The sequence below is a fragment of the Gossypium raimondii genome, chromosome 8 (genome assembly GCF_025698545.1).
Source record: "Gossypium raimondii isolate GPD5lz chromosome 8, ASM2569854v1, whole genome shotgun sequence".
Lineage (NCBI taxonomy): Eukaryota > Viridiplantae > Streptophyta > Magnoliopsida > Malvales > Malvaceae > Gossypium > Gossypium raimondii.
The window spans coordinates 62,217,679-62,232,308 of record NC_068572.1 but is presented as its reverse complement, the minus strand read 5'-3'; the positions used below and the strand labels follow the sequence as shown (position 1 = coordinate 62,232,308).

At 31.2% G+C, this 14,630-nt stretch overlaps 2 protein-coding genes across 5 annotated transcripts; one reads left to right on the top strand and one right to left on the bottom strand.

The window, feature by feature from the left end:
* Positions 1 to 1,679: 1,679 nt before the first annotated feature.
* Positions 1,680 to 6,763, top strand: LOC105792975 (clathrin interactor EPSIN 1). Of its 4 annotated transcripts, none has more exons than XM_012621857.2 (12): positions 1,680 to 2,125; positions 2,228 to 2,279; positions 2,896 to 2,975; positions 3,064 to 3,142; positions 3,244 to 3,327; positions 3,420 to 3,565; positions 3,836 to 4,084; positions 4,335 to 4,430; positions 4,651 to 4,790; positions 4,886 to 5,082; positions 5,225 to 5,618; positions 6,393 to 6,763. In XM_012621857.2, exons 1-12 carry the CDS (start codon positions 2,085 to 2,087, stop codon positions 6,587 to 6,589), a joined length of 1,755 nt encoding a protein of 584 aa, XP_012477311.1. In that variant the 5' UTR covers positions 1,680 to 2,084; the 3' UTR covers positions 6,590 to 6,763. The 4 variants fall into 4 exon arrangements, with proteins under 4 accessions (XP_012477311.1, XP_012477312.1, XP_012477309.1 ...); XM_012621855.2 differs by having other exon boundaries at positions 1,685 to 2,125; positions 5,219 to 5,618; XM_012621858.2 differs by lacking the exon at positions 4,335 to 4,430 and having other exon boundaries at positions 1,684 to 2,125; positions 5,219 to 5,618.
* Positions 6,764 to 7,712: 949 nt separating this feature from the next.
* LOC105793493 (uncharacterized) lies at positions 7,713 to 14,429 on the bottom strand. The gene is made up of 6 exons (XM_052635284.1): positions 14,346 to 14,429; positions 13,988 to 14,275; positions 13,578 to 13,739; positions 13,263 to 13,316; positions 8,687 to 8,833; positions 7,713 to 8,161 (listed from the first exon to the last, which is right to left on the bottom strand). The coding sequence occupies exons 2-6, from the start codon at positions 14,273 to 14,275 to the stop codon at positions 7,775 to 7,777; spliced, it is 1,038 nt and encodes a 345-aa protein (XP_052491244.1). The 5' UTR covers positions 14,346 to 14,429; the 3' UTR covers positions 7,713 to 7,774.
* Between the last annotated feature and the right edge of the window lie 201 nt (positions 14,430 to 14,630).

The window sequence follows — 14,630 nt, the reverse complement described above, 5'->3', positions numbered from 1 at the left end:
AAATTTCATCATCAACTTTTCAAAAGAATTGAATTATTTTTAATTGAAATACAAACTAAAATGTTAATATTTTAAATGTGGTAGCTTGCATGACAATCCACGTGTGCTTCATACAATTTTTTAAATATTTTTCAAAATTTAAATTTATTGTTAACGTAATATATAAGATAAATAATACAATGCTAGCATAAGTGTACATAAATTACCATGTAAGTTGTCACACCAACTTCGTTGAAAAATTAATGTTTTAGTTAACATTTCTATTAAAAATAAGCGATTTGATTCGTTTTGAAAGATTAATAACTAAATTTAGTTGAAAGAAAAAAAAGAATGACATCCAAATTGACAAAAACGTAAGCACTGAGAACTAAATATATCATTATGTCATATTCTATGTTTTGGTACTTATGTAATTTCCTAATTGAGTTTTTGTCAAGAAGTTACAACAGCTTTATAATATTACTAGCACATTCATAATATCCTAAGTTCAAATTTCACAATATGTGAATTTTATTGATTTTATATAAAATATAAAAGGATAAAACTACAGTATAATATAAATAATTTAGTTGTATATAATAAGAAGAAATTATACAAAACATCTCTAAATTATGACCCTAATTTTAAATTGGTCCCCAAACTTTAATACATTTTAATAACATCCTCAACTATTGAGGTTATATCAATAAGATCATTCATTACTAAATTCCTTATTTTTACCATTAAATGTGATGTCGATATTATGTGGCATAATTTAAAATCGAAAATTTTAAAGAAAATTAATATTGTAAATATGGGTGTTGTAAAATATTAGTTTTGAAAATTTTGAGCTTTTTACAAAAGCTTTAGTTAATAATGAATCTATTTTTTCTGTTTTACTTAATTTTCAATTTTACTTTTAAAAGTTATGTGGTGATGTCTTACTTTTCTTTAAAATTGTCATTTTAAATTATGTCACATAAGATTTGACTTGTCATTTAACGATTAAATAATAACTTTAACAATGGAAGGACTTGATTGATATAACATCAATAATTTAGGGATGTTATTAGAATACATTGAAGCTTAGGAACTAATTTAAAATGAGGATTATAGTTTGAGGATGTTTAGTGTAATTAACTCATTATAATCTATATTGATCGATTTAATGAATTAATCGACCAATGTTAAGTGATTCGATTAGATCAAATAAAATTTAAATTAATTAGTAAGTCAATAGTTATTACTAGATTAAATCAATTTTGGTGAAAGTATCATCGATGCCCTGTATTAAGAATTAAATTACATATTGCTCATTTTACTCAAAAATGAGCAAATTAGTCCTTATACATTAGACCAAAGAGAAAATGGTCTTTTATGTTAAGATTTTCATTAATTGCTACTATTAAAAACTGATGTGGTTAACGAAATAACTAGATAGTCACATACAATGACTTGTTTTTAACAATAAAAATTGATAAAATTGTTAATAGAATGACCAATTTGCTCCTTAATCTAATGTACAATGACTAATTTACCTATTTTTTGAGTAGAGGAGCCGAAATACAATCTAAACCTTATTATAAGGGCTTTCATGATACTTTTACCATCGATTTTTGATTTTTTAACAGAAGGAAAGAAAGGGATAACCGATTTGGATGCTTAATTTGGGCCAGCAAATCAAATCCAGCAATGAACAAGACCAAGGCCGAATGGAAAATGGATACTTCTCTTGGGTTTTGAATAAATTTATTTGTTTATTTTTTTTCATTCTTCGTACTTGTTTTCAGCCCAGATTTTCATTCTGAATACCAGAATTCAGTTTAGATTTTCTATTTTAATAATAATAATAAATCATCGTCGACTACCGAATTCAGTTTTTTAGCGAATGATCATCTCAATTTTTTCATCAATGAGCAAACCAGAAAACGGGAAAACAAAGGAAAACAGTTTTTTAGCGAATGTTCGACATTTTTCATTATATTAGAAGCCTTTGAACTTAGCTGCTGAATAAATAATCTATAAGATCTGCGTCATCCTACTGATTCGATCTTATATTTTCTTCCACAATTGTGTGTTTTTTTTTTTTTAAAGTTAGATCCGATATGGATTTCATGAAGGCATTCGATCAAACTGTTCGCGAAATGTAAGCTCTAAAACTCATCTGTTTCCAAAATTTTTGAATCAGAATTTGGTTGATTACTGTTTTATCTTCAATGATCACTTGATTTATTCATTTAATTTTCAGAAAGAGAGAGGTGAATCTGAAAGTATTGAAGGTTCCAGAGATCGAACAGAAGGTGAGACTGAATTGCAATTTGAATTTTTTTTTTCTTGAATTCTTATTTACTAGTTATTAGATTCGTTGAATTTGGTGTACAAGGTAGAGTTCTCTATAGATTTTGCAGAATTTGAGTGTGAACCAGAAATGTTCGTAAGGAAATTACAATGTGTTTAGTTATAGAAACATATTCATCTACGAATATAAAGTTTATGAGATGATCGAAAGCTCGTGTTGAAGCTGCATATTGCTTGCTAGCATACGTGATTTTGAACGTGCTGAGAGATATCATACATAAATCTTTACTTGATATTTTGGATCTTCCAATTCAGTTGCGATCAACTTAGTGTTGCAAAATGAATCTGCCAACTTTGCTTTAATTATGGAAATGGTTATTGTACGATGTCGCAGGAGATCCAAAATTATTTGTGATTTTACTTCTGCTGTTGCTTGCGATAGTTATGATAAAAATGTGTTGCAGTATGTGTTTCTTGTAATAAGGTAGGCTATACATTTCAACTTCATGTAAAGTTTCGAAAGATAACTATGAGTTGTGGAGTGGTAGTTGTTCAACTCATCTTTTAATCATTAAGATTAATCTGGTTACATAATTTTCATGGAAAATGTATATGTAGGTATTGGATGCAACAGATAATGAACCATGGGGTCCTCATGGCGCTGCATTGGCGGAAATAGCGCAGGCCACAAAGAAATTGTAGTTATCAACTTTTGCACATATTTCCCTTTCATTCTGTTTTGTCTCTTGCTGTATTGCTAATTGAATAGGCTATCATATCTTGCAGCTCTGATTGTCAAATGGTTATGAATGTTCTTTGGTCAAGACTTGGTGAGACTGGAAAAGATTGGCGTTACGTCTACAAGGTATGCATATCGTTACGCGGTATAATTATAAATTTGATATGTATTTCCAAAGCTTATGCACCTTTTTTTTTCATGCATTCAACAACTAATACTACTATCAGGCATTGTCTGTTATTGAGTATTTGATTTCTAATGGATCTGAGCGTGCAGTCGATGACATAATAGGACGTACTTTCCGGATCGCTGTAAGGCCTGAACCCTTATATTTTCTTAGTCTTGTCATTGCATGCTTTTATGGGAGTAAAGTTGAATATTCCCTACTTGTTTTGCATTTCAGTCCCTCATGAGTTTTGAGTATGTTGAGCCAAGTGGGAAAGATATGGGAATCAATGTCCGGAAGAAAGCAGAAACTATAGTGGGTCTCTTGCATAATAAAGAAAGAATACAAGAAGCTAGAAATAAAGCTGCTGCCAACCGTGACAAGTAAGTTTATTTTCAGGAAGTGAAATGGCTATAACACTGAAACATCCCCTAAACTGTTTCTCTGTTTTTAAATAAACCCTTATTTGTTTTATATTAAGGGTTTGTTTAGGTGTAAATTAAAGGTTTGTTGCTTATTTGGGTAAAATCAAAAGGATAAAGGCTTATTCAGGGGCTTATCTAGATAAAACTGTAAAGTGCAATATTATATGAAATTGTATGCTTACTTATAGGTTTTTATTGATTAAACTGTGCATCTATTATTGTTTCTAGGTACATTGGCTTGTCATCTACTGGTGTAACCTTTAAGTCTAGCGCATCCTCATTTAGTGGTGGAGGCTACCAAGGTGGGGGGGATAGGTGCGGAGGCTCAAGTGGTAGAAGAGAAAGTGACAGCTATAAGCCGAGGGATAGATATGGAGAACAAAAGTTTGATAAAGATACCTACGTGAAGCCACGCCGAGGGAGTACTGCAAGTGAGAGCCAAGCAAATTCCACAAACGAGTCTAGACGTCATGGCAGGTTTATGTTTTACATTGTTGATTGTTAACTCCAGGGTTATTATACACTGCATGCCATGTTTGGTTCTAGGAATCATATCACCATTGTGAACCCATTTATTCTATATGGTGATTCGTGTTTCACCATGCATAACAACTTGATTATGGAAGTTCAAGCTCTATTACTATTAACATGTTTCAAGATCTATTACTATAACATGTTTCAACACACTCACACACACACACACACACTTGGTAATGTTGTTTTGCAGCAAGGATCCAAAAAATACCTACGTGAAGCCACGCCGAGGGAGTACTACAAGTGAGAGCCAAGCAAATTCCACAAAGGAGCCTAGACGTCATGGCAGGTTTATGTTTTACATTGTTGATTGTCAAATCCAGGGTTGTCATACACTGCATGCCATGTTTGGTTCTAGGAATCATATCACCATTGTGGATCCATTTATTCTATATGGTGATTCGTGTTTCACCATGCATAATAACTTGATTATGGAAGTTCAAGCTCTATTACTATAACATGTTTAAACACACTCACACACACACACATTTGGTAATATTGTTTTTCAGCAAGGATCCAAAAAATAAATTATCTGCGAAGTTGAGTGATGATGATAAATACAGTCAAAGCACAAGTGCCCCTACAAATAATTTTGAAGCCGACGATGATGATTTTGATGATTTCGATCCCAGGGGAACTTCTAGGTCTAGTAAGGATATTTTTGTTTGTTTGTTTAGTATATATCTTTGGAGGTTTTTGATAGGCTGTGTTTTACCAATGCATTGTTGATTATTCCTTTGGCAGATCCAGCGACAGGAGATTCTAATCAAGTGGATCTATTTGGGCAAAGTTTAATGGATGACCTCTTCAATGGACCAGCATCTGCTCCTATGGAACACTCTGTTACGAGTACTGAATCAACAGAAGTTGATCTATTTGCTGATGCAACTTTTGTCTTAGCACCAAACAAAGCAGTAATTGAAGCAAGTCCTCAAGCACAGGTCGGACCCATGTTTCATCTTAATGCACATATATATAAACATATGGATATGTGTATGTGTACTGGAAAAAAACACCATTGCTTTTATTTCAGCATGTAGAATGATGACCTACAATCTGATTTTCTCGTATGTGCAGAAACAGGTTGATCTATTTGCTTCCCAGCCTGCCATCGTTCCTGCTGTCTCTCCAACTGTCGACCTCTTTGCCGCCACTGATCCAGTTGTCCAACCAGACATCATGGTACCAAAACCCGACCCAACAAATGCTAGCATTATCGATCCATTCGCTACTGTTCCACTGAGCAATTTTCATAGTTCATCTGACATTTTTGGTTCATTCACTCATCATTCCAATTCACCTTGGAAAGAACCAACACAAACTCCGATTAACGACGTAAACCTCAACAACAACATGAACACAAAACCCTCACAAGACATTAAACCACCTCAAAAGAAGGATGCTACTTTTCAGGTGAAGTCCGGAATTTGGGCCGATTCATTGAGCCGTGGAATAATCGATCTTAATATATCTGCTCGTAAGTATCCCCTCATTATATAAACCCCTTCTGTACATATAAGTGGTAAAAGTATCATGAAGCTCTAATTAGGAATTGGATTACATTTTATTCCTCTATTAAAAAAAAAAGATAAATTAGTCTTTACAGTTTAGATCAAAAAGCAAATTGATCATGCTAAAGATTTCATCACATTTTACTCTTAAAAATTGATCCCTATATATCAGCATGAGGCACGCCACGTGTTACTATTTGGATACTCCATTAGTTACATCAGTTTTTAACAATACTAATGGATAAAATTTTAACATAAAGATTAATTTACTCTTTGATTTAATGTATATAAACTAATTTGCCCATTTTTTTAGTAAGAGGGTAAAATGTAATCTAAAACCCAATATAAGGACTTCCATGGTACTGAAAACTAGTTTCATTTGGCCACCTCTACTCAAAAAATTGACCAATTAGTTACTGTATGCTAGATTAAAAAGAAAATTAGTCATTTAGTTAAAAATTTCATTTATTTCTATTATTAAAAACTGATCTATATATGTCAACATGAGGTACACGTGGCATGCTATATTTCACTGTTTGGTTATTTTACCCATCATGCCGGTTTTTAAAAGTAAAAATGGATGAAATTTTCAACAGAAAAGACCAATTTATTTTTTGAACTAATGTATAGATAATAATTTACTTATTTTTTTTAGTGAAAAACGAAAAATGCAACATTACACCTACTTTTTTTTTTTTACCACATATTAGCATCTTTTAACTATTCGGCTATCATATCAGAACCTTGCACAGTCAAGAAGGTTTCACTGGCAGACGTTGGCATACTTGGCGAATTAAGCGACGTAGATAAACGAGACAAAGGACCTCCAACTTCATTACATATGGGGAGAGCAATGGGCACCGGCTCTGGGTTCGGCAAAACCGGCTTCACATCAGCAACTGCCGAAGACGATATATTCAGTAGGTTTAAGAAGTAAATTCCTTTTTACTCTCACCTTTTTATTATCCTACCTATTGATAAATTAGTTTCAATCATAAATTCAGATTTATATTTAACAATCATAAAATGGACATACATTCTTGATACCCAAAAAATGAAAGTCCTGAATTATTAACAAAGATCTCAAATTTTGGGCTGTGATTGTATTGAAGTTTTTGGTGAATTTTAGTCCATTTATTATAATTTGATTCTTTACTTTTGGAAATGTATACTTTCAATCTCAAGATTTTTTCCTTGAATTCTATTAAATTATGATTTAACTTTTTAAAACATGTGATGATGCCACATATATATTATAAAATTTTAAAAGTCTACTTAATTATATAAGAGAATGTCAATGTGTATATGTGTTAAGTTATTACATGTTTTAAAAATCACCTTAAATCATTTGTCAAAATTAACTGGTCCAACCATTAATTTTGATTCAACAATAGTTAAATGAAAAAAGGAATAAATCCCAAAACTATACACGAACTATGATTTAATGTGAAATTGTATATATGGATTTTGATTTTGTATAATTTTATACATGAAATTTTAATTTGATTCAATTCTTATAAATTATTAACACAATTATTGATATAACATTATTTTATGTTTATATATTGTATACATAAATAATTATATTTACCCAATTAATAATAAATTGATGTATTTATTTATTTAAATATATATGATTGAATCAAAATTAAAGTTTCAAATATACATTTCAACCACAATTAGAGTTTCACGGTATGATTGCATCAAATTAAAGTTCATGAATACAATTGCATATTAAATTAAAGTTAATGTATAATATTAAGATTTATCTCATAAAAAAATTTTAAAAAAATTCTTAAACAAGTTCATACAGTTTTTTTGGAACGTATTTATCTAGTTTAAGGGTTTCTTTTTCCGGTTCTCTCCTTTGTTTTGATTCCATGACATTGGTCCCATCAGTTTTTGGTTGAACCAATTAATCTGATTTGGCTTTCACAATATTGCAAAATACGTTGAAAATGTATTATACAAGGACTTTAAATAGAATTTGACCTCTTTTTTAATGTAACAACAAACAATTTTATCCTATCATAATTAAAAAAGAACAACGCTGCCAAGCAAAACCTTTCCACCACATTGGATTTTATTCTAATATAAACGATAAAAAAATATTTAGAGGACTCTAAGGACAATTATAATTCTGACCAGGTCCTCCAAAGTAAAAAATTGGTAATTTTCCATATCCTTCTTGATAATTTAAAGCAGTGTAGCAATACTGTTCATCAGCCCAAGTGCCTACCCACTGTGGATACTTGAGTTGCATTGAGAAATCAACAATGGCAATATTCAGTATGGAACATGCATTCCCTTTTAGACCAGTAGCAAATTTGCCACTTCCCATACCAGTCTTTGTGTGTGGCTTTTTCTTCACATTTGAGCTATAAACTTGTCCACCCCATTCAACCATTGTTGAACTATGATTCAAGTAAAACATTAGGGTTGATGCTGGCCAATACCCAACTGGTATATCTTTCCCAATTTTTAGCCACCAATTGGCTGTGTTCGGATCCTGCAAATAAAACCACTCAGATTAGTTGTTCTCGTTAAAGTGATGGGCATAGATTTTTAATCACTAGATTGATATCACGATTACTTGTTGTGATGATATGTGTTTTTTTTTCTGTCCTAACTATGAACAATTACAAAATAGCCACTAAATTATTTAATTTTACTCATCCAACTATCTTGAATTTTTATGTATTTCCGTTTTTACAACCAACCATTGCTGGGTGACCTCTACCATGGTTTACCCTTTTCTTTTTTACTTTTATTCACTCATAAACTCATGTATATATGATTCTTTTACTATTATTTATTCATACAATCAAGACTATGTGAAAATTCAATAACTATATTCAACCAATAATAAGTTTATAGTTAAATACTTAAAGTTGTTTCTAGAAAAAAAAAACCACATCATAAGTTTAATAACCACAACTAATAATATCGTCAATTTAATCTCGATTTATTAGAGGGACTAAAATCATAAATAAACAAAAGAAAGAAAAGCTGAGAATAAGGGTTTTAATGTTACCATATAAATGCCAACTCTGAGATAATATTGTTTTCCAAACTCAGTAGAGACAGGCCCAATGGATCCACCAAGTACATGTTGGGAACTTGTTTGAACAAAGCCACTGCAAGTCATGTCAAAGCAACCTGTTGTCTTGTATGAATCTTTCTGTAAATAAAAAACACAAATTATTTTAATGATTGAATTAATTGCAAATTTTTACTCTTTAAAAACTTTTTTATGTACTTACAGTCCAATGTACAAATAATCTGGTCCTTTTGTCACCATATAATTGTGGGTTTACCTGATAAAAATATTGAAAAGTTATTAAAGAAACCGAAAGGGAAAAAAATGTCGGGTCGGCTTGCTTTCAGATTGAATCAATCTGAATCAGGGTTGATAAGGGCAGATACAAGGGACAGACAGGGCCTTAACCCCCACAAAATTAAAATAAATTCAATCCTAACCTCTTCTAAATTAATATAGAAATAATTACACTTTACCCCTTAAATTATAATTCAATTTTGTCACCTCTTAAAATATCGGCTAATATGAATTTTAGAATTTATGAGTCATTTTAGTCCAAGACAATTTCAGTTGAGATCATCTCAGATTTAGGTTAATGTCGGATCATTATGAATTCAGATATTTTAAGTGAACCATTTCGGATTCAAATTAGATAAATTTAAGTTGTTAACTTTTTATTATCAAATAGAGTTAGGTTTAAATTAAAACTTGCCGTCCATCCCGATTCTATGCTTTCAAAATTATCGCCAGGGCCAGCTTTAAGCCATATTTGAGCTGTAGTGTATTCATCTTGAGCTTCAACATTCGGATTCCAAATATTGAAGATTCCTTTAGCTCCTATGTAATTGTATCCAAGTGTAACAAGAGTTGCTGCCTGTTCAAAAAAATAAATAAAAAACCATCAATTCAATTAGATCCGTCAATTTTTACTTAAATCTGTCAACAAAATTCAGTCAATTCGAATACAAATTAATTAGAGATGAGTCTTAAATCCGAATAACTAGAACGAGAAACAACAAAAAAAACCCAAAGTTAGACCTTAAATTAATTCCAAATATGCTTACGGATCGATTAACAATAATAGGTAGTGCAACAGCGGTGGTATTAATAGATGGAAGTTGGCCATCTCTATGTTCAATTGTTGTGCTTGAATTCAAGACAGCTTCATGAGGTTTTCTTCCGAACTGTTGGACAGATTTCGCTCTCAATAAATCCTCTCTTCGAATCCTTCGAATGGGGACGGTTCCTTCCGGACAACTTCCACTTCTTTGCCACGTTTGAAACACTGCTAGCTCTGCAGGCTCGTTTTTGGAGCTCAATTTCTCGTCTTTCAAATCGAAACTGGGTTTCATCTACAATGTTGAATAGCATTACATCTACAGCAACAACAATAAAAAAAGAAGTAATGATAGAAAGTTTTACCTGGACAACATGATTCTTTAACGCAGGGTGATCAAAAGCAGGCTGTTTGTAGATATCGACGCAATCGATGATATCCCCATCTTCACTCTGCCATAGTCATTTTCAATGCTCAAAAGAAACACCCATCGACCTTGTGCGTAATTACCTCGGTTTTAGTAAATACTTTTACCTGTATGGTCTTCACTGCAGGCTTGTTAAGCTGCTTTAATTTCTCTTCAACATCTTTAAAATTCGCATTTCCATTGACTCTATTACACAAATATGACAAAACCAGAGTCAAGAAAACCCTAAAAATAAAATTTGCCATTTCTTTTACTCCCTAAAAGAATGAAGAACGAATGAACCAAATATAACATGAAAAAAGAAGCCGTTACAATCTTAAAGATTTATGACCATATATGATGCTTTGGAAACTAAAGATTATTTCCTTTATTACTTATTATTTTTATAAAAAAATAATTCCCAAAAATATAAAATACCAACACTGTCTAACAATCCCTTTATTATCATTAAAAATCATATACGTTTCTATGCTCTTTAGCTTTAACCAGTTACATTTTTCGTATTAAAATGTCTTTCTTTTTTCAAAAGATTAAGGGTGAGCTTGGATGGGCGGTGCGTTTATCTTCGGTTAGTGTAAAAACAGAGGCGGCGGTAAAATTAGATACTGTAACAATACTTTAGCGTGAGACAAAAAGTAAGCTAAACGCACCGTACCGCACCCAATCGCCCATCCAAACCCACCCTAAATCGTGATTTTCTCATTGAATTTTAATTATTACATAATTTTATTTAATTTTTTTATTAATATTGAATTTATTTATTTCGTTTTTTAGAATAAACTTTAATTAATTGGTTATTTTAGCTATCTTATCCTTCACTAATTACTAATTAAATTTGAATATTTATTTTTATTTATTTCTTTATTAGAATTGAAATCCTTATCAAAATAAACTTTCCTTAACCGATTTTTTTCATTAAAAACAAATATTAATTACTTTTCATCATTCATCAGTTTCCTTTTATTTTAAAAATTTAAATCAAATACCCTTAATGAAGTTATTATGGTAATATATCTGTCGTTTTTATATATACAATAAATCCTATTACACACGTATACATATGCCATATGCGAAATTAAAACAAAAATATTTTAACTTGTGGGTAAAAGAAAATTGAAATAGGTAAATACATCATAATGAAATCATCGTTTTCTATAGCACATCAAAAGAGATCAAGTTAGTAAAAATAAAATTCGATATTAGAATTCTATTTTTAAAATCAACTATTGAATTGACTTGTAACACCAGTGTAATCAATGATATTATTTATATACACAAATTTAGTGAGAGAAAACATGATATATTAAAAGTTAATTTTTTAAAGTTTACTCAAGAATTATTATTATTAGCGTAGTGGTAAAGAATTTGTTTATAAATATATTAAACATGAGTTCAATTATTAGACATGTTAATTTTAGTTATTTTATTTAACAATTATATAAAAGTATGGAAAACAAAATGCCATCAAAATAATAATAATAGTCATTTAATAAAAATGTATATTAGTCATTTTCTAATCTAGTTGGTAGACGATTAACCCGTGGCGCCAATCCAATCATGAGTTTTATTAATAGTATAGATTCTAAGTATTTCCTTGGAACAAATGCATATATTTATCGTAAAAATACCATGGAAACCCTTGTACTAAGAGTACAATGTAAAGTACCTCCAACTTCATTTTATATGGGGAGAGCAATGAGCAACGAGACAAAGGCCAATATTTTCCTTGAATTCTATCAATTTATTTGGTGTGACTTAATTTTTAAAAAAATATGTGATGGTGCTAAATATGTTGAAAATGCATTATACAAGGACTTTAAATAGAATTTGACCTTTTTTTTAATGTAAAAACAAACACTTTTATTCTATCGAACAACGATGCCAAGGAAACCTTTCCACCACATTGGATTTTATTCTAATATAAACGATAAAAAAAATATATTTAGAGGACTCTAAGGACAATTATAATTCTGACCAGGTCCTCCAAAGTAAAAAATTGGTAATGTTCCATACCCTTCTTGGTAATTCAAAGCAGTGTAGCAATACTGTTCATCAGCCCAAGTGCCTACCCACTGTGGATACTTGAGTTGCATTGAGAAATCAACAATGGCAATATTATCCATGTAACATGCATTCCCTCTTAGACCAGAAGCAAATTGGCCACTTCCCATGCCGGTCTTTGTGTGTGGCTTTTTCTTCACATTTGAGCTATAAACTTGTCCACCCCATTCAACCAGTGTTGAACTATGATTCAAGTAAAATAGTAGTGTTGATGCTGGCCAATACCCAACTGGTATATCTTTCCCAATTTTTAGCCACCAATTGGCTGTGTTTGGATCCTGCAAATCAAACCACTCCATTACACGTTAAAATTGATGATGTGGATTCTTTTTACTGATATTCGATCATACATGCAACATTAAATAAAATTTCAATCAACTAGGCTAAACTGATAATAAATATTTTACATCTCATCGCATTGTTACTTTAACAACAACAATGACAAATTTTGTCATCAATTTAGACCCATGAATAATGTTGTAATAGGAAATGGTCCAAATTATATAAATTGAAAATTTAATCCCTTTACTTCTCGTTTATTTTATAATGTTATTGTAGGTCCAATTTGATAAAACTATTAGTTGTTGCTATTAAAATGATTTTTACTATTATTCAATCATTAAAGAACATCTGAAAATCCTATAAAAAGGGTTCAATCAATATTAAATTCACACAAAACCGACACCATAATTTTAACAATTAATGATGTGATGTCATCAATTTAATCTCGATTTTCTAGAGGGACTAAAGTCACAATTAAAGCAAAGAAGTAGCTGAGGAAAAAGGGTTAATGTTACCATATAAATGCCAACAGTGAGATCATATTGTTGACCAAACTCAGTAGAGACAGGCTCAATGGATCCACCAAGTAAATATTGGGAACTTGTTTGAACAAAGCCACTGCAAGTCATGTCAAAGCAACCTGTTGTCTTGTATGAATCTTTCTGTAAATAAAAAACACAACTTTTTTAATGATTTAACTAATTGCACATTTTTGCTCTTTAAAATCTTTTTTATGTACTTACAGTCCAATGTGCAAATAATCTGGTCCTTTTGTCACCATATAATTGTGGGTTTACCTGAGAACAATATTGAAAAGTTATTAAAGAAACTGAAAGGAAAAAAAAAAGTCGGGTCGGGTTGCTTTCAGATTGAATCAATCTGAATCAGGGCTAATTTGGATTTTAATTGGAATCATTTTAGATTTAAGTCAATTTGAAGTTCGGACCTTTTGGATTTGATATTTTAAGTCAAGTTATTTTGAGTTCGAATTATTATAATTATTGACTTTTTATTATCAAATCGAGTTAAATCAAATTTTTGGGGTTGAGTCGACTTACTGTCCATCCAGATTCTATGCTTTCAAAATTATCACCAGGGCCAGCTTTAAGCCAGATTTGAGCTGTAGTGTATTCATCTTGAGCTTCAACATTTGGAGTCCAGACATTGATATCCGCTTTAGCTCCTATGTAATTGTATCCAACTGTAACAAGAGTTGCTGCCTGTTTCAGAAAGAAAAAAAAAATCCCACCCATTCGATTAGATCCGTCAATTTTAATTGATACTCGTCAACAAACTAAGTCAACTCAAACACAAAATCGATTTAACTATGAAAAGTCAATAAGCTAAACTTACATTGTTCGGAACCCAAGACAATCTAAACTCGAAAAGAGTGAAACTCAAAAATATTCAAATAATTAATTTGAAATGAGTCTCAAACCCGAATTAAAATGACACGAAATATGCTTACGGATCGATTAACAATAACAGGCATTGCGAGTGCGGTGGTATTAATTGATGGAAGTTGGCCATCTTTATGTTCAACTGTTGTATTTGATTTCAAGACAACTTCATGAGGTTTTCTTCCGAATTGTTGGACGGATTTCGCTCTCAGTAAATCCCCTCTTCGAATCCTTCGAATTGGAACGGTTCCTTCCGGACAACTTCCGCTTTTTTGCCATGTTTGAAAGATTGCTAGCTTTGTGGACTCGTTTTTCGAGCTCAATCTCTCCTCTTTCAAATCAAAACTAGGTTTCATCTGTAATGTTTGAATAGCATCCATGTCCGCAATCATGATCAAAGAAGAAAGTAATAATAGAAAATTTTACCTGGATAATGTGATTTTTTAACGCATGGTGATCGAAAGCAGGCTGTTTGTAGATATCGACGCAATCGATAATATCTCCATCTTCACTCTGCCATAACCATTTTCAACGCTCAAAATAAACACTCATTTCAATCTTGTTCGTATTCATATAATTATATCGTGTCTAATATTTTCTCGGTTTTAGTAAATATTTTTACCTGTATGGTCTTCACTGCAGGCTTGTTAAGCTGCTTTAATTTCTCGTCAATTTCTTTAAAATTAGCTTTTCCATTGACTCTATTACACA